This window comes from Temnothorax longispinosus, chromosome 4, assembly GCF_030848805.1.
Source record: "Temnothorax longispinosus isolate EJ_2023e chromosome 4, Tlon_JGU_v1, whole genome shotgun sequence".
Taxonomy (NCBI): Eukaryota; Metazoa; Arthropoda; class Insecta; order Hymenoptera; family Formicidae; genus Temnothorax; species Temnothorax longispinosus.
The window spans coordinates 21,650,483-21,672,055 of record NC_092361.1 but is presented as its reverse complement, the minus strand read 5'-3'; the positions used below and the strand labels follow the sequence as shown (position 1 = coordinate 21,672,055).

The window sequence follows — 21,573 nt, the reverse complement described above, 5'->3', positions numbered from 1 at the left end:
GAGTTAAACTTTTAATAATTTGTGCTCTTTATAAAGACTCAGATTATTAACCCTTCGCAGAACAAATGGAGCTTCCAAGACCCACTCGATATTTCCATTTCGAATTTTATGGAGATTTTACGGACTCATAAAAAAAACCCTAAACAAGAATCAGACATATATAACGATATAAATTCTTTAAGTCTTTGAAAGTATACTTGAATTTTTTCAGATTTTTTATGGCACCATTACAGCTTGAAAATCTTAACTGGCGTAAAAGACCCACTTGATCGACGAAAGCAGTAGAATTACACATGTTCTGCGAAGAGTTAATAATCTCATCAATAATCATGATTAAAATTTATAATTACATTCTGGAAAATTATTACAAACACGACGTGTATAATTATCAAATGTTAACACTTTCCTCGTAATCTTAATAAAAAGAAACGCCATTTCAGAATTATTTCAATAATTCATTGTGTGCATTGCTTCAGTAAATTTCACTTCTCAATTAAAATAAATTTTGCAAGTACTTTAACGAAGCTTGACGTGAAATATATTATTCGCTTGAATGTAATTGATTAATACAGCAATTCGTATGTAAATATCAACGACGGAAAAGGAAGACTCTCTAGATTCATCATTCTTATAATTGCTTGGACGTAACAACTCCTCAGAAAAGCATCGTAACACTAACAGCTTATATCTTCGACTAATTAACTGTCATCTTCTCGATTGCTAATTATAATATAGATAGAGAAACGCCGTTGACGTAAACGCTCTTGAGTCATCTTAAAAATATTAATTTATAAGCAAAAAAAAAGAAAAGATTGTGATAATCGACTTACTTGAGAAACTCGATCGGGCGGTTCAGCGGATCGAGCCATTGCATCTGGCTGACGAGCGATGGATCATCTACCTTCGGTTTGCACGTAAGAATGATGCTGGAGCCGATCGGCTTCGTCTGCGTCTCGCCGTTCGGCAGGATGTCCAAGTACGGATCCGCCGCGTTCGCGTAAGCTGCAACAAGAAGAAAATCACGAACGTCATTATGCTGACAAGAAAGACAAGTGCGTGCGTGTGTATATGTATGTGTTTGCGTGTGTAACATAAATGATCGTAGTCGCCATAGACCGGCGAAAAACACCGGTTTCGATAATGACATAATTAGCGGGGGCATTGTGACAATCATTATTTATTTTTGCATAAATGCAAAAAGTATAGGAACGATAAGCGTGCAAGTAATTGCATTCGCATATCTTCAGTAATTTTCAACGACATTTATCTTAAGTGCCTAGATTTACAACTTTTTGTTACTAAAACTTTAACATTTAAAAATTTTTAAAGTCTATAATTTACACTTGCATATCTATTCTAATTTATTACCATAATTATTGTATATTTGCTTTAAAAAGATTATGCTAAAGTAGATAATAAATCGTCGAGTTTATCATTATTCTGAGTACTAAATTTTGAATATACGAGTTTCCCTAAAATTTCAATTTCTTTTTTTCAAGAATATCAACCACAATGTTTAAAAAAAGATGTACATGTTATATCTCAATTAAAATATAGAGGACAATAAGAAAGACACGATTCACTATTATTTCCAGATACTTTCCTAAATTTGTCGCGTTAAATCTCATTATTCATTCTAATTTTAACGAGTAGATAAAAATTAACCTGTTTTTTTTTCTCTTAAAATCACGCAATGTGAAGCAACTCCCTGGAGAGATAAACCTGCACGGTTGCAGTCTTACCCACGCGAGTGGGACGAGGCGACACCGCCCCCGGCGGCAGCGGGGGTGGCGGCGGCGCCGTCATCACGTAAATGCACAACACGGAGAGGCAGATCGGCGTCGTCTCGGCGTTCATGGTTTGCGGCGCGCGACGGAAAGCAACTTCGGGGACCGAGATGCGTACGTGAACTATGACGACGGTATGCGAGCGTCGTCGTCGGAATGCAGGCGTGCGCGACGGGTGCCCCCGACGCCGTCGGCGCGGCGCGGCTCAGCGTGGCGGCAGGCATAACAGGAAGCGGGAATTGAGCTAATTAATTGCGGCGAGCGAAAGTGCGGAATTGCCCTAACTGGGAAACGCTCCGTGACCTCCTCCTCCTCCTCCTCCTCCTGTTTCTGCTTCTGCCCTCCTCCTCTCTTCCTCTGCTCGTCCCGCGTCATCCGGACGTAAACTGCATCAATGGCGTAATGCAGAATAGATGCTCGCTCGCCTGCTCTCTCTATATCTCTCTTCCTCCCTCTCTCCTTTTCTCTCTCGCGGCGCCAGCTTTGCAAGCTCATTAGCTCGTTAACTTCGCGCACGTAAAGCCCGAACTACCTGACGAATGGAAATGACGGCGCAACGAGGGAATCATTATCGAATTTACGGGGTACCGGGCGCGGCGGCCGCAACTGGAACCACTCGTTAAGTCCGTGGGAATTTCTCGAGTTGCGTGGAGAAGCGCGCCGATTCGCGATTACACGCGGTTAACTGTGATCGAGCTTAAAACACGACGAGTGCCCCCACATATCCCAACTGACGGTCGATTTCCGTTTCGCGCGGATTAAGTGGGACGATAATGGATTTACGTTCGCGTTACATCGCTTCCCGCACATGTGCGTGCTATCACTGATTGTCAAATTGACAGCGCGAGCGTTTCACGGGAGAGAGATCGAACGGTCAGTGAAAAAAAAAAAATATATATATATATATATATATATATATATATATAGTATATGTACGGCGATGCAAGCACAATGTGATGAGTGAGCCGTGTAATCGAAATACGGGATCGGGGCCAGTTCGCCTAAATAATTCTTTTTTTTTGCACTGGATGCGAGAGCGCGTCGCTGTGTAACAGTTGATCTCGTAAATACTGAAACCGCGGAACGGTGGATGCTGCAAAAATAATTGAATACGGATTAAAAAAGCGGGCTCGAGATAGAGAACCGGACTACGCCGCTGAGCGAGCAGCTCGCGTGTGACGCAAATCGCGTCTGACGTAATCGACAATGGCACGAAAATTAAAACCGCCGCAAATTGCCGGCGGAAAAAAGTCGACTCTCCCGTTCCCGCGAAAAATTTCCGTACAATCTACTCTTGTCGTAGATATTAGAAGAATGAAAATATAACAGAAATTTTGAACAAAATTCAAAGACGTACCGCCCCGAAAAGGATAAAACGTGGTAGAATTCTTTCAGCTACCATCTATAAAATTTATTCTCGACGGCTCAGTTTTCTCAGTTTATATTTCTAGATATATTTATTCAAAAAATAATCATATCGCAAAAATAAATACAGATATCCCCCGTGTTATGCTAATTCGCTTTTACGAAAGATCTGTACTATGTACATCATGAAATAAATATTAATTTTATTTCATTTCCGATGCTTATTATCTTTAAATAATTTACCATTTATTTTAATTACTTCTGTCGTTGTGGCTTCGTTAAAGATATCTCCGGCGAAATCTGCGCGAGATGATTATTTCATCGCGGATAATGCAAATGCATCGTCCGAGAAACCGAGAGAGAACCGTTAATTTCTGTAATAGCCCGTGCGAGGACGCGGAAAGGTTACAAACCTTCCTAACGGAGGAACTTCCTTAATTGGCCTAAGACTCATCGGGACGAGTTCTTGCGTGCGGTCAATTAAAGGATCTCGCCTGCGCGCGCTTCGCTTCGCCCTGCTCCCCAGCAAACTCGAGGAGGACTTTAAGCTGCTTTTACGACATCTTTCTATAAGCCGGAACGGATCTATCAGATCTAACTACGCAATGAAGTATGACAATCATTAGGCGAGCATATTTTAAACCTCGCAAAAAAAAAAACATTCAATTCACGCTGCTTATTAATTCTAGAATCTCTTTTAAAATTTTTTTTCAAGTTTAATATCTTTTCAGTTAGTGTGAATTCGTGACACAGTTTCTCGAATATCAAAGAGCATATTTTTTTTATATAAACAAAAAATATAAAATGTTTTCACGCTTCGTTGAATTTATTTCGATTAAAAATAGAAATAAACATCTGTGATTAAATTTATCAAAATTCGGTTAACAATCCGCTATATTTTTTACTGTAATTAAACTACAGCCATTTCATTAAAGTACTGTTTGATTGTGCTGTGGAAGCAACTATATTCACATCCCAACTTTAACGTGTGCGATAACGGGCGAAGTACTTCTCCTCGTCTTCTCGAAAATTCACACGTAAGAGGTCAAGCTTATACAAATTGCGATAAGTTTCTACGGTACATTCGAGCTGAAGTCTATATCTAGGGGAGAAGATATCGCGATAAGACACTTGCAACGTTCGCTTAAACGTCACCGGCATTTGCTTAAACAAAGTTTGCTTAAACTTCGAAACTGGGTGAATGGTGAGAAATGTGTTAAATCTTCCTAGTCGTCGCTAATTGTCTCCGACCGTGCATTACGTACAATAGTCACAATCAAGCGGCAAGTCGTTTTGATTAATGACACGACTTTCAGCCCGAAAATATGCTTTCGTTCTGCTATCGAGCCCTTGATCTCAGGACTATCTCGAAACACAATGGGGATTATAATTTCGGCCAGCTGTCATTTCAGTAGCCTATGCACAATGGCGGGGATCCCTGTAGTAGGTCTAATTTTACTCTCACGGCGCCGTCATTTCCGATAAGAGATTTCGTAATCAAGAGAGGGCGAGTCGCCAAGGATTACGTCCCCGAGAGCATTGTCTCTCGTTCGTAAGGACAGCTTATTTATTTGCCGTTCTCGCACCGTCATGAAACGTCGTTTCGTTCTCGCGATAAGACTCGCAAATTCATCATTTCCGGCCCGCTTAGGCGAGTGGTGGGCGCGGGCATACTAGGGGTGAATTAAAGATTTTCCCGCAGTCACTCGGGCATCGCGAAAATGTATTTCACAAAGGGGGGAGCAAGTGAGCAGACGGTCCCCCTCGAGAACAATGGCAAGACATAAATCGCAATTATGTTTCCGGCGGACTGAACTTATTCGATTTTATCTACGCTGAGTTAAGTCTCAACGATGAAAGTATCCGATCAAATTATATGTCATTTGATATTAGACTGCTGTGACAGAGAATTAGACTTGTTCACAATATGTAATTATAATCCGCTCTATGTTATTATTATAGCTAAATACAAACAGTCTTTAAATACAGCTGTTCCAAAAAATACTCTTAGGTATATTTAAAGATGTATAATTTCCTGCGATTTTTACATTGTAGTAATCAGTTGTATAAAAATCGATCCGTATTAAAATCACAGATTGATTGTGATTAAATTAAAACACAATTTAATTACCCGTTTCTATTTATTCTACATATTTATATGATATCACAGCTATTTGGTTTAAAAAAAAATATATATATATATATATATATATATATATATATATATATATATTTATATAAGGTACAAGTTACAGCAATTAAAACCATAAAGATGAATGAAAGAAATTATAAATAATTAAAAACCTCTTTTCTAATAAGATAAAATAAATTCTGTTATAATAATTTAATATACAAAAAAAAGATACATATGGAAATTTCCTAATTGCTCCTTTGATAAATACTCAAAAACATGTTTGTCTGCCATGCACTTGACGAACAGAAATAATCGCTTTCGTACAAAAAAACAGCTGACATCATGACAGATCATTGTTGTCGCAGAAAGATACACTATCATTAATTGCTCGTTAATGCCGTATTCAAAATGCATCCGTCATTACGCGCGAGAGGAAACCCGCCTGTTCATCGTCGCGATACGCCATTATATCGTCGTACGAAACTCATTCGGCGTGAACCGCCGAAGAGAGCAACAATACGGAGGGTTGTTCCTGGGGATTCCCATCCTCGGCCTACACCTCCGCCCCTGTCCCCCCTGCCCCGAGGGCATGCGCTCGGGCAGATTCTATAATCGTTTCACAAATTCGCCCGAGTCACCGCGCTCCGCTTCTTCTCTCGCCACCCCGCGTTTACAACGGTGTACCGCATCAGCCATTATCCACCCTTGAGACTCGCAAATTCATCGTTTCCGGGACGCGTACCGCGTGTTCATCCGTGGGGGAAGGATGCACGAGGGACGCGGCAGGACTTTTCCCAAAGATTCTCGCGAAGAAGCACCGTAATTGACTGGATTCATCGGAGCCGGATTTGGTCGGCGCGCAAAATTAGTACATTGATGATATTATGTAGTTTTCTGACTATATACATATATAAAAGAATATATAGTAGATGTATACATAGAGAATAAAAATATATAGAATAAGAGAATACGCGCAAAGAAGAATTCTTTCAGATGTAACTATAGACTAAGCATTTTATGAATAAAACATGAAACTGCTTTTATTGTAATCTAACACATTTCTAATCGAACGTAATTTTAAGAAAATATAAAGAAAATATAATATTATAGCTTCGATATTTTTTGAACTATCTTGACTCTATATAAATCTTTACAAGACAAAAAAAATAACGTTTACAATTTTCTTAGACGTTTAATAAAATTTTATTCAATCTCTCAGCTAATATCGTTTATTTGTATGAAGTTTGCGTTTCCAACTTATTTAGATGCGTAAAATCCTTATTTACTCAGGAGTTATCATCTCGCGTCACATCCCATTGCGTTACACCGGTCCTATACTTTATCCCCGAAATTCACAGATTCATCGTTTTCCGGCGCGCGTGTCCTCCTATAAGAACGTCACGGGATAGGGCGGAATTCGAAAGTCTTTTCTAGGGACTCCTCTGCGAAGAAATCCCGTGATTGCCCCGAGAGGTTAGCTCATCAGCTTCGGCTTTGGTTGAACCTGTGTGTGAGTGGTGTAGGAAGATAAAGGTCGAGCGAAAGGGCCAAGAGGAAGACGAAAGGAGTTGAGGAGCGAGCGAGCGGATACCCACCCCTCTCCCAGGACATCTTATTTACGTTAGTTAGGGTTTGTTGGCGCAGTCACCCCAGGGGCTATTCAATGCCTCTCCGCCACCCATTTCAACCCCCCGCCGTTGACGCATACGCACACATTTAGGAGGGGTCCTCCTCGGCATTCCGGCCACCCGGATCTTGCCATTACACTCGCGCACCACAAAACTACCCTCCTCTAACCCCCGGGGCCTATCCACCCGAGAACCACGCCCGACTCGCGTATACTCTCGACTCAAAGGCGATCCGTGTGTACACCGTTTGCTTACGCGCGTGCCACCCGGTGTACAGGAGGTCGAAATAGTGCTTCCTAGTAAACTCCGACGACATGTCACTCGAGCTGGAAGAATTCGATTCAGGAGGGTTGGGAGGAACTCAAACTCATGGGTGACGCTAACTGAGTAGGTAGGTAGGTAGGTGGAAAGGGTGCTAGGAAAGGTTTCGATCAGATCTCGATATAGAATCGAGATCGGATGAGAGGTCGAGCAGAGGGAACGACGATGCTGCGGCGGCGGCAGGGATCTTCCAAAAATGTAGCCAACTGGGAAATCTCGACAAGGTGAATTCGATATTGCTGACCTTTTCGCCGTCGTTCAGCTACCTACCTTCAGGATATTTTCTTTATCTGTGCAAGCCTGCATTATTATCTTACGTTACTTATATTTTTTTATTAAAAAGACTAGCTATAGAAATTTATTCCATTTATTGTTATATTTATTTTAAATTTGCAATTTCGCTATTTTTCCGTTTTTTGATATTATCATGTATTATTGTTTATTCATTCGAAGAGAATTTTCTACAAATATATTTATATCTTCAGCTGGTGTTGTCTATAGTAGAGATGTACCTGATTTGTACGAGTCATTTTCGCAATTACGAGTGAATTACGAGGGATTTATGAGTGCCGAACAATGTGGAGTACGGCGCGTAGCATAATGCAGAGTAAAGTGCAGCATTTGAATTTCGATGCGCGAGGGGAACGTGCACGAAACTGTGAATACATCGTGCGCTCCCTCTAGGCTTTGTTAAGGGCTTGTTACGAATGAAGCCCGAAGTTTAAGGGGGCGAGGAACGCACCGATTTAATTAAGGTAACGTTACAGTGTGTCATGATAAGGCTTCTGCGAATGAACTGTACTTGAAAAACAAAAATACTATCTTTTAAAACTTAAAGGAGCAGATGTACAACTAGATTATCATTGTTATCATTTGCAATCTCTCGAATATTATAAAATTATTTCACATCAAATTAAAATATTCTATTTGGGAAAATTTATTCATGTGGATATAAATCGCAAATATCATTTTAAAATCGTAATTTTAGATGCTCGACAGACACTGCAAGTCCTTAAATATGTCACCGTGTGCAGATGTATGATTACCTATCGTCAGTATTCATAAGATGCGCCGCGCTACTCTAGAGGGCTATTGTAGTTTCTCATAAAAAGAAAGCGCCCATAAACCATAGTGGAAGCCATAAAAATCGAGTGGGCATTTACGCGCGTCCTTCTTTTCATTGTGCGAAGGAAGATAGAGATAGAGCGGAAAAATTGCGCAAAGACGTTATTTTATCGGGACAACAGAGAAGCACAGAGAAAACCGCGATCGAGATTGGACCGGCATTAAGTGCAGAACGGGGAAATATTAGTGGACCCAGAGCAATTTCGAAAGTTCACGCGAGCGCGATTAGTCGCAGAGATTGCGCCGCTGTAATCTTGTCGATAAACTCATGCGATTAAATAGCCCGGTATCGCGCGGAAGGATAATGAAGTGGTCGAAGGGTGCGTCGGTCATCAAACCGGAATTACATAATAACGGAATGAGAGTTGTGTCTGTGCACCCCCTCGTTCGTTGCGTGACAATCTGCGAAGTGTAGCAAGTTGAAATTAATAAGTCGTAGTAAAAGGAATCAATAAGATAACTAATATTTTAGTTATATCCGAAAGTTGTGTGCAAACTCGTTACTAAATTCGTATAAAATATTATTGTAAGATATTCAAATAAATACTGTATTATCTATAAAATAAATTAATGTGTGTATTAATGTGTAATCTTATAAATAATATAAAATTTTACGTCTCTGACATTTCAGGAGGTATAAATATATAACCTTTGTGTTATCAAATTTAAATACTTTTAAAATATTACTGTTTTTCTAAAAATCAGCGAGAACGTAGTAAATTTTTTAGAACGTGGTACTAAAAGATAGAGAGGAAGAGACAAAGAGGAAAAAAAAGATCAAAGTTCGCATAATTGCACTTGCGCGCAATTTTAGTGGAAGAAAGCATGATGCGAAAGAGAAAGAGAGAGAAAAAGAAAAAAGAGTTACTGTCATTAGTGGCAGTAATAGCTAAATCTTCGTTAACATAAAGACCATTAAGCGTTAATAATGACGCGTAAGTGATACTCCTCTCGTCGAATCGACCTGCGGCTTTTTCCCCGCGCTATAAAGTAGCTCTGGATAGCTTCACAAAGGAAAACGCGGGATAATCTTGAAACCGGTCGGCGTGGCGCCGCGTCGCGTCGCGTTGCATTGCATTGCCTCACTTTGCTAAACCTGAGAATCCCTTAAATCTTGGAATCAGAGGAGGAACGCCTCTTTCGACCAGTCAAAGGCTGCGTATATATGTAGTATATATGTGTCTATATATATATACATGCAAAGGTGTAACGGCGAAACCTTATAAATCAGACGGGGGACACAGCCTCGGGGGCGGAAAGACCTGCCGCGATAAAAACTTTTCCCAGCACAGCTTCTCCGAAGCGGCAGATAGGCGCTCTAATTAAATGCTCAACGAAAGTCTCTCTCTCCTTCCTTCCGCGCTTTAACATTCCCTTTCACTTTTCCTTCCTTCTCGTCTTGATTAACATCGCGTTTTCCAGCGACTATCCTATTTTGTCGCCACTTGCGACGAAAATGTATAAAAAGATCTTTTAACATTTTTGTTTCGGATATAAAGGAATTGTTTGCTTCACGAAATAATGAAATTGACTCTCATCTCACTAAATTCTTTATTGCAGAACTAAAGACTCATTTTTAAATATAATTATCTTCGTCTAATTTCATAATATCTCAATATTGTGCCTTCATTTTCATATATTTACTATTAAATGTTTATGAGTGTTTAAGTAACTTTCATGTGTTGTACGTCTGTTAACTTCCCGTATAATTAATATACTGGAAAGGAAATGTTGCCGGAAGCTGTCAGCGTGCATAGAGCTTAGTTTATATCGGCTGCTTGTCCAAAACAAGTTAGTTAATCAATGCGTGAATTATGCAACGTAAACGCGAGTTAGTTCACAGTATATCGTTTAGGGGCGATTCAGTATTCCCGTTTTAAAACACGCGTTCACATCATGATAAATATCATTAACATGATCAATATCTAAGAGTGAAATTCTCTCTTTCTCTCTTTCTCGTGTTTTCGTCACTTCCACTCTCTTTCGTATTTTTCTCCAGTTTGGTAGAAAAATAAGCTGACTCTGCAAGAAGGTTTTCGAACCGTGGTGCAAATAAATGGAATGGAATCGTCACGGAGATAGGCAAAAGGAACATTTTTGCAGATGCTTCGACGCGATTCCACCGAGACAAACAAGTCACCCAGAGGGATGGTCGAGACGAGGCGGGCGGGTCCGCGTTTGAGGAATGGAACGCGACATTGGGTGTTTATGAATGTCGCGGCGACGTAGGGGAATGGATTGAGAATCCCCGATCTCTGACGGCGTGATGAAATATGTCGAAGTACAAGCGTGCCTTTGACACCTGGGAGCTGGAAATTTATGGGGATGCCGAAGAAAGTTTCAGACGGAACGGAATAGCGTGCTCGGCCAAGTTGTTGCTCCACCGTTGTAAAAATTATTATATACGACAGTTGAGAGCGTGTTATGCAACACAAATCTGAGTAAAAAATATTGTCTTAAAAAAGTTGAAAAAAAAAAAAAAAAAAAAAATTAATTTACGCAATGGAATTGTGCGACGTTCTCTCAATAAAAAAATCAATTACTATTTATAACCTTTTATTTAATGAACCCATGGCGTCTTTCGTGAAAGAATTTCAAGTGATGTCAGAACGAAAACCTCCATGGTAATTTGCTTGGCGTATAATTGTACGATGAATTAAATCAGTTCTTATAATGTGATTTAGTTGAAGGTAGCGTGCCGTGATATTAATAAGAACCTTCAGTCGCCGCGCGGATAACAAGGTTTTCGTTATCGGATGAAATTCCGGAATGTCATTTGCAAGTAGTAGCAAGGTGTAACGACATAATAGCTGCCTTCCCCCTCGTGAAAACTATTCAGTACTTGTACTCCATTTAAAATATTTCTCTGTCGCGAGCGTCAATTTGTATGACAAAAAAAAATGTGATATAACTTTTACACTCTTGCAAGAGTTGAAATAGGTATCTAAAATTGAAAATAAAACGTGGCATATCAAAAACAGAGAACGTAAAACGCGTATTTAACCAATACGCGTGACAGTATTTTAATCAACCAAAAATATAGCTAACTGAAAAAGGTAGAAATTAGCAAAATTGAAATAAAACGAGAGAAGAAAATACAAATTATGTCTGACGAAAATTGAATTGGATGTTCGTGCATAACGAATTCGACAGGTTGTTTTCAAAAGATACGTGTACTGTGTAATAGTTTCCGGCTTCCTCAGTTTCGCACTCAATATTAGCATCGTGTAGTATAGGCACGCAACCTCCATAACTTTAAGTTTCTCGGTAACATATTCCGTTATTTAGCCGGATACACGTATTGGCGAATGAGTTAAGTCAAATTAACGCAATTACCGCTATTCACACTGTTCGCGGGATAAATAATTCGCGCATACAAGCGCTTCCTTTCGCGCATTTCGCGTTTTACTGTAAATCTGTAATGAGTGCAAATAACTGTAGTGAGTTTAAATTTGTTCTTCATTGCTATAATTGTTATTCGACAAAATTCACTTAATAAATTGGAAAATTTTATTAAATAGTTCGATCTTAATTTCAAGAGAAAAATTATGTAATAAAATGACTTCACAGGACATCACGTTGCATTCTTTTATATTTTATTACATTTTTTGCTATTTTGCGACTGGATGAGAACTAAATAAAAATAGGGAAAATAAGAAGCAAAATCGTGTAATTGTGGCGGCAAGTGAGATGAATGCAAATCGACGTCCTTCGTGTTCGCAATCCGGAGCAATTGAAGACACGATATAACAAGAGATACCGGGTAATCTGTAGCACGGGCAAAACTGTTCACGTACGTGAAGTCGCGTCCCTAAAAGGCGGTGCTTCAAAAGCGGCTGGGCTCGTTAGAGGCGAACCTGCTCGTCTCGTTATACGCGTTTACACACGTGCTACACGATCCACGAACACGCGCACGTATACGCGTGCGTTGAAGCACACGCGTGTCGGCGCACGTGAGCGGTTGTCTCAGTTCTCCCTAAGTAGAGCGAAACGCTCGTGACGTAACGGCTCGTAAAAGTCACCGTTTAAGCTTTAAAGACGTTAAACCGCGAACTCGTCTTTACCCGGGGACCGCAATATATCCTGATAAAGAAGACGCTGCGGAAATACTAATGAGAAACGCAAAAGAAATTGAGGCTAAAAGAGAACAGATGAAACGAAAATAAATCACACAATGGCAGTAAATTCATAAATTTTGATTTCAAAGAGAAAAATAAAACGCTTTATAAATATATGAGAGTTTAGTCGAACTTTAAAGATCTCATTAATATCTTACAAGAAATTTTTAAATTTTTCAATAAAAATGATTAGTTTTTGTTTTTTCAAGCTTAATTACGCTCCAATTCTTTGCATTTTGTTAGTTTCTTTTTCGCCAAGATATTTTAATAATCTGAAAAATATCGACAAATACTGACAGAATATTTTCCGTAATAATCAGATTATCCGATCAAGTTTTCCATTCATCACCCATTATTCTTGCGACGTTGTAACATTTCGAATAACGTTATTCACGCGGTCTTTATCCCGTCGATGCATAATTGATATCCTTCGGTGCGGACAGTTGAAGACCCACTAGAAACCTCTTCTATAATGCAGATAAACAAGCCTCAAGAGTACCAGAGAGAAGCGTATCGCGCGCGATCGCTCTGTCCGCAGCCGTCTCGATTTTATCATTTAAATGGAGTATCATCTAAATATTGCGTTCCTCTGTGTGTACATGCAAACGTACTATCGGAAAAGAGAAATAAGTGGAGAGGAGGAAAAAGGGAAAAAAAAATTCTGCGATTTTCTTGGGGCGTCGTATTGAAAGACCGCCACCACCTCGCGAGGTAAATATTTCCCGTTTATTTGGCGTTCAGCGGGTGCATAAAGTAGACTGCGCGCAGCCATGCAGTTTCTGCATAATGCCGGGGAAAGATAAGCATCCAGGACGTTAACTCTTCCGGTCCTGCCACCGTAGCCTTAGTTATAGCTTATACATCCTGATATATTCACCGCTGTTGAACGGGGAATGGGAAAATTGAGCGGATATACCGTGTTGTTTGTATAATATATCACGGAAGTGTCTTTTTGTCTACCTTAAATTTGATAGCGGCTATCTTAATCCTAAGTTAAGGGATAGCTAAGATAGTAAATGTAAAATCACATTGTATTGCAATCATAACAAAACTTACAAAGATTATATACGAGTTTTGTCTTAATGTAATTTTTTGAAAATGCAATATTTATTAAGCAGGAAATAATTAATTTAAATATATTAATTTGAAAAAGGTAGACAATTTACACAAGTGTAATAAGGATTTACATAAGTGTTATGAGGATTAAAATGTTATAACATTTTAATTGCGCAAATATAAAATTACAAATCAACAATATTGTTAATTTTAGAGTTAATTCACGCAAACCTCATTTACGATCAATTTCGTCTAATTGCTTGCGTTTGTATCTTGTTAAAGTATTAATTTTAGTCAGCGCGATCTACAAACACTGTTAGTACACAACTCCGACATCGTATTGCAAATTCACATACTATTAATTTCCGATATTGCGAATTTATGTTATATTAATTTTGAAAGTACACACAATGAAATAATTATCGGACTTTAAAGAAGATAATCTACGAAAATAATCTAATTTTTTAGTTTATTATAGTTCTGATTATTATAGAATATACAGTAATTAAAGAAAAATTACAAGATGTTATACTTTAAATATTAAAAGTTAAAATATTTTTCATATATTTCTTGTTATCTGACATAAAAATATGGATCGTGTATCGCATACTTGCAGCAGAATGTGCATAATGTGAATAGATAAGCCTTGTAAGTAGCTTCGACATCGTACCTCGATGTAATCGAATGTCACTTAGAGATTGTGGATAGAAAAAATATACACGGGACACGGAAAGTATTTCCAGCGTCGCGACAGCGATCCTGGAAAAAGCGTTTTCGTGTCGTACATGCGTATTTCGCGTTGGCTTCGAATTGAAGGTTGGAACGGAAAGAATATCGAACGGACGATATCCCACTTCATAACTGCATTTGCAGTTGCCCGCGCACTATGACAGCGTTAAGCAACAAAAAATTTATCTGAGAGCTTCACTGCCGGCGTACTACTGCGAGAATATTCGCGTTGCTATCGCTATACTTTATGCACGACAAGCATGCAACGTCCCAGAAATCGCTTCATAGCGATCGCCTTGCACCAATTATACTGGAAGCAAAGTGGAAAATAGCAATCAAGAGATAAAAGTTTTTAAATAATTATAAGCAATTATAAAGTTAGATGGTTTTAGTGAATTAAGTTTCAGAGACGATATGTTTCAGTTAGTTCCGTGGGAACTTGAGCAGAATTTTAATTCGGAATGCAGTAATCCAAGATGCTTCAAGTTGGAAATAAAGTAAAAAGAACGTTTATAATAGATTTTTCATAGATGAAAAAGGAGTCCTACATTCGTTTCGTACCTCACAAACGTCCTCTTAAATGACATCTGCAGTCTTTTACTGCATTACCTTGGCCGACTTCCAACTTCCGCTCGAACAAAAAACAATTTTCCGGAAATATGATCCCACTTTTTTACGTCGTCATTTATGTGCAAATAAAATTTTCAAAGCACGTATAATGCAACGAACGTTCGTGCATAACGTTGCTGGCAATCGAGAAGAACGAGAAATGGACAGAGAAGAACGAAGGTGGAAAAGGTGCGTGATGGATTTTCCCCGCAGAATTTTCGTCCGTGCACTTCGTGACACCTGCTTACTCGAACGACAGAGGGACCAAGAGGAGGAAGAGGGAAGGAAAATCCGGTTGCCGAGGGCTGCGGAATGAACCATGAGGACGGAGGACGGAGAGCAGGGGAATCGGGAGAGAGAGATCTGCCGCAGCAGGGGACGATATCCGGCAATTTCGGTAAAAGGGTTCGGCTATATACCGGCAGTCCGTGGAGTCGGCGGACGCGCACCTGGTGACGGCACTGTGCCTCAACTAAAAGCTATCTTCCCCTAATTCACGAGCAGCAGGCAGCAATAGCAGCAATAGCAGCAACAGCAGCGGCGGCAGCTTTCCCGGGATATATACGCAACGTGTCACGCGCGCGCACGCACACCGGTTTCCATCAATTTTCCGGACGTTGTCGGTCCGTCCTTTTGCTCTCTATCGTTGTCTTTCCCATCTCTCGTGCCGTCTCCATCGACATGTGTGTGTATGTGTGCGTTCGCGTGCAATCTTTTTTCGTGCGGCGCATTCGCGGGAGAAAGAGTGATTGGTGGGCGGGAAGGATTAACCGTAATAAAACGACACGGACAGTCGCGAATGTCGAGCTGCTATTCTCTGTTCAACGATTTTGCTCGAATCGTTGTTTAGAATTTTTGGAAATAAATTCAGAAATGTGTTCATAAATGTTACCACGCAGAAATAAACATTGATGTTCGATCAATGTTTGTTCGTCTCGTTCATTTACAAAGTCCTTTATGTAGTTAAATAAATTACTGCAGGTACTCGAATCTCTTGTTGCGTATCCAGAATTCGACTACGAGCCGATAAAATTCCGAAACGCCAACTCCCTATTCGAGCATTCAGCAAGCCGGGCAACTTCCGTTTAAACGTCAGTCTCGAAAGCCATGATATGGGCCGGCTGGAGAATTTCGACATTCGCGAAAACCGAGGAATTCTGACGCCGGACGGAAGGTAAATTAGATTGAGGACAATGCGAAGCCGAGACTTTTGGGCCGCGGGCAAATTTCATTTCAGCCGCGCAATCCTTTCCAACGAGATGAAAAGCGCGCACACATACAGGAGAGAAAGATCAGTTAGTACTAATTAGAATAAGTATGCCTGGAGCGGTGCACTGCATTAATTTTCAAGATAGCATATTCCGGAATTATCGATTTTATCAACAAGAGATACATTTTGATTTTTATTAAACCATTATTTGGCGAAGATTTATTAAGATAAATATTTCAAATTATCAATTTTCAATGTTTATTTCTTATATTTTGTCAACAAAAAAATTGATAAATTTCGTTCTTATTCTCTATAACTAATTGTGTAATAAGTATTTAATAATTTCACAATGCTATACCATAATTAACAATAACGTAGATTGAAGCTCATCCGAGGGTTTCGGAAACAGCAATTTTTAAGTAAATACACTCCAATTGCATTAGCGATTGTGTGATTCGGCGCTGTATGACCAAAAGTATAAAAAAAAAAGCAAAATATGCATTCATCGCGGTATAGAAATATATTGCGTAAAATGTACAAAGGGTTGCCATAATACCTCACCACCATTAAATGCGCTTTTCATTAAATACGAGAGCGAGCACAAAAGCGCGTCTCGCTTTGCGCATCCGGCATGGTACACGATGGAAATGACGGAAACTGAAGATGAAGATACGCAATTAGCTGTAAAAAGGGAAAGTCACAAAGCGACCCATTTATGCGCTCGATATAATAAGCCTTTGTCAAGGATTAAATATACCACGCCTCTTAAGCTCTTCCTGAGCCAAGTGTCTAATATTACGATGATTAATTCGCGCGTTTTAAAAAGTTCATCTGCACCTCATAATGCGATATCAAGATATAAAGGCGGATTTTCCTGCGACGGAAGCAGAATCTTACGCGCGTACTCGTCCGAGAATTTACGGGGCCACCGGTACTTATCTATCTTACAAGCGCAACGAAGAGTAAGAGTGAAAGAGCTAGAAAGGCAAATAGAGGAGCACAGTAAAATGGCGATCTCCAGATAATACGAGTCCGCGTCGTTGATTTATGCATCCGCCGCGGCCGGGGTCAAGTATGACGCGGATGGCGCGTATCGGGATATTGCAATTGCAGAAACGTCGATCCTTCCGCGAACGATCGCTCGCGCGCGTTTCCCGACGAGCAAATATCGGCGCGATGCAGTATACCGCGGCTGGCAATAAATTGGACGTCCGGTCGACGATGCAAAAAGTTGGACAAACGGCGGCCGCCGCGCAGCCCCCGCGGGGGTTGCGTTCCGCACGAGGGCGGAAACGCCGCGGTGAATTAATTTCGCGTGTTCTCCGAGCCGGCGGCAACGAGACCGATCGTCGGCGACGCAATGTACACATACGGGGTGTCCGGTCAAATGCCATATACAATCGGATAGCTTCGCAATTCTGGTAAGGAACATTTTGGATAAATTCAAGCTCCAGGCAAAATATCTAGCGGTGATAACAGTCTTACCGTCTACAGCGTCGTGTTTATAGACGGATCGATTCATTATGCGCTCTGAAATCGAGGAACATCGAGGACGACAGTCTCTTCAAACAAGAATCAATTACATTTCTCTAATGAAATTCATATAGCCGCAGTCGAGGCTATGAATTTGACGGTATAGTTCCTTTTGACGTGCGCATAAGTTCCGCGGGAGTTAAAGCGTTCCAAGTTTACGTCCATAGTGACATATTGATAGAAGCGTATATCCGAAGTTTCCGTGCTGTAACTAATTACAAGCTTAAACTTCGAGCTAACGATAATGTCAAACCAAATACGCGGATGAAAGGAAGTGTGGGAAGCTCGATATGTCGTATACGTATACATTGATATTGGGTACACGCGCGCAAAAGGAATCCCTTATCCGACGAATTCGCGAAAAAAAACGGGGTGGTCTGCGTCCGCAGGGAATTAAAAGAGCTCAGCGCACCGTATCCATCGAATTTTGCGGAAGCTGCGTCCACGCATCGCTGCGCCTCGCTCTACATTTTCCTTCTGCCCTACGGCTTTTCCTGGCATGTCGCCGCGCCGCGTTCCTCTCTTTTTTCCACCGCAATCGGAGAGTAAGTCGATGGTGTGGTGATCGTTGGTCGTGAATCGAAACTAAAGAGAGTAAAGCGTCGTATGTAAACGCACGGTAGTTCCCTCCCTGGTTTTTCGTGGTCGACGCCAATCAGATTTGCGAGCAGCGCAAACATTCGAAATTTGTTGTCGAAAAATTGAGTTGATTTTCGCCAGTTTGAAAAAATCGAGTTTGAAATAAATATCCTAAACGATAGTGGAAATATATATATCGTAAATAAAAACAAAAATATAGAAAATATATTCAGTCATCAAAAATGTCGCTGAAACAAAATCGATACTGTGATAAACAAAGTCCACAAATAAATTCTTGATTTGCAGGCGATAGAAAGACTGTTCCTTATATTTTTCCATTTTCGATTTGTATCGATCCTATTGACCGTATACGTGATAGTCTGTGTTTTCATCGATTCCGTCGCGTTCTCAACCATTTCCACAACTTCCACGTTCGTTCTCTTAAATTCGTGGGCGACGACCAGCGCATCGTTCTTCGTTTCCAATCTCGTTCCTCCCCGGTCCTCGACGTAAATTCTCCTTTAACGAGCCCGGCCACGGCCAATTAAAAGCGCTTCGACCGTAAGAGAAGGAGGAAAGAGGAGAAGAGCCCGCTCGTCGTACGAAAGACGGCCGCGCTCTTCTTCAACGCTTCTCTCAGTCGCTGAGGGTGAAATTAAATTTCCTCAAGAGAATCGTCCCAGCGAATAAAAGGGTGGCACATGGAAGAATGGCGGGGGAGGGGTTTTGGACGGGCCACAAGTTAAATAATTCAGTCGCGGCCTTCTTGCAAGACCTCCTCCAACAACTTTCTCCGATCCGGCGCGGCGGCCTCCGAGATCTTAGCCGCAGCTGCCATTTCGCATTTCTCCCGTTCTTCACGTTTTCGTCTTCGTTCCCCTAACTCACGACGCCACCACCTTTCACCCTCGAGGGTGGAATCAAGGGTGGAAACATGGGAGTACGGGGACCAGGCTTGTGCAGATAAGAAATTCTCGTTTCGCACGCGACGCAAAGGAGGGTGAACGCCGTCCGATATTTTCACGCGCGCACGTGCTGCCAATGAAAAACGGACGAAAATATCAAATTCGATTTTCTCACCGAGACTTGTCCCTATCTCTCTCTTCGCGCTCAAGTAGAACTTCTCTCATTCCCCTCGTCTCGTCTCGACGAGAGCGCGTCATTAATGCGACTCGCAGGGAACACGAGAACGTGACTGAAATTTGTGCTCTTTGTTTCTATAAAGTCCAATGTCACGAAAAATTGCTCTTTCCGAGATACGCATTTTTGCTGCAACCGGTATAAACATCCTATTGTATTATTCAGTAAAGGTAGCTCGTAATTATGCGAGTGTATCTTCTCATGTAAAAATGTCAAGGGAAATTATCTGGAAAGAATTTTCTTCTGCAAGAAAAATCTTCACGGCTGTGACAATAATCCCTTCAAAAAGAAGAAATTATTATAAAACATTTATTATATATACATTTTTTATTCTCAATACATTGCTCCGATAACGATCTCGAAGCTATACTTATAGCTATGATTCATACAAAACTCTTCACTTTATCACTCTAATCAGAGTGAATGAAATTTCAATCACGTTTATATCATAATATCGTAAAATATAATCAACATATAAAGTAACCAATATAATTACAAGACGAAACCTAACAATGGCACGTTAAATACCTGTAATTTCATTAATGCATAAATTAAATGCACAGAATATTAAATATTTGTAATAACCCCTCCGCAATACAAGACCAGAGCTTGTGCTGTTCTCAGTACGCTTTGTGCCGCGGCTTAAGTGCCATCTTGTTTAAATTAATGCGACTATATGTAAGCCCTCATTACAAGCGGACGGGTTACAATGGAGACCGTCCGGGAGAGAGAGAGAGAAAGATAACCGCTGCATTGTACGGTCGATAAGCGCTAACATTAGTGCGATGCGCATACAATTCCGCGGGAATGAGGCGAATGCTACGGTCACAATGCATCCTTTTGCGCAAACAAGTACGCATTTCGCGCGCACATACCGTACAACCGCATCACACTATGCATGAACAAACACATAGGACCGGGTGAAATGAAAATCGTTCTTGCCGAAATTCCCGCGATCATCGCCTGCGCGCACGGCCGTGCAACAGCATAGCATTGTATAACTGGATATCGCGCGATCACTTTCGGTCGCGTGCACGCGCAAATTAATGCGGGATTATTAATCACTGGGCGGCAAAAGAAATGACTGCTGTAACGATAATAAGTGAAATGTCAGGTAGACCTAGAGAAGCAAGGGAACACAGGTGCGTGTGTTCAGTATTAACTTTTGGAGCTATACAATGCGCGTAGATTTAAATCCATTTCCTTTATGCGGAGGGAAGCTTTAAGTTTAGTAAATAGAAAAATTTTTTTCTTCAAATAAAACAGCGAAAACAAAAATAAATATAAAAAATAAATATGGGTCTTTTTATGATATTTTACGTTTTTATGACATGACACTGAATGTCAATGAAGTAGCTCTTCAAAGGATTCACGTCGAGGGAAAATCGATCCACCATCCGGTACACGGCACGGTCCTATTAACGCGAAAATTGGGTAAGAAGGCATATAGGAAACGTCGCAAATTGAACGCCATGGCAAACTCGATTTCTGCCGGTAATCCCGGGCTTCCGCTTTCAAGGGATGCCTCGCAACGTTCTTACAACCGAATTCCCGCACTCGTTCCCGTTGGTCGTTGTCGTCGTCGTCACTGTATCGGGGATTAAACCGTCCCGCAGCGCACGAATAATTTCCACGCTAGTCGCCGTCGTGCAAACCGGAAGATTAATAATTCGTCGCGCAGCCGGTGGACGGGACTTAAGTGTGACACAGTGACAAAACATGCGCCGGCACCGAGGGAGGCTTTGATGTTTTTGCTGCGACCTGTCCGGCGCTATCGACGCGGTTATTAAATGTGAAAGATCTGATTTCCTTTGTTAAGCGCGATATTCTATGTGGGCGGTCTTGTTATAACGACGAGCGTTATAATCTAATTATAAATGACATATGTGATTATGGCACTTACTATGACGTTAAAATGTCGAGGAAGAATATTAATATGCTATATAAAGTAGATTTATACAAAACAATTTAGAGCTGTTTATTTCCTCTAATTTTCCTCTATTATATACGCATCATAGTTTCAAATAAAGAATTTTTGTTCTGCTCCTTTTAACTTGCCATTGGAGAAAGCATCAGTATTAGACTATAGATGCTTTGACTAAATGAATCACGTGTATTCACAAAGACCACAAATACATTATGTTATTTTTATGTTTAGTCATAAAGATAATCTTTCCTTAAAATCTTTCTAACGAGTTTTTCACTCAACGAGCCGTGCTAACTTCAGCTAAGGGTAAGT

At 40.6% G+C, this 21,573-nt stretch overlaps 1 protein-coding gene across 3 annotated transcripts in view; it reads right to left on the bottom strand.

Annotated features, from left to right (window-relative positions):
- Fas2 (fasciclin 2) overlaps positions 1-21,573 on the bottom strand; it is a 90,319-nt gene that overhangs the window by 22,899 nt on the left and 45,847 nt on the right. For all 3 annotated transcript variants that reach the window (XM_071776252.1, XM_071776253.1, XM_071776254.1), the window contains exon 2: positions 831-1,002. In XM_071776252.1, the coding sequence (XP_071632353.1) occupies positions 831-1,002 (172 nt within the window). The remainder of the gene's footprint in view (positions 1-830; positions 1,003-21,573) is intronic.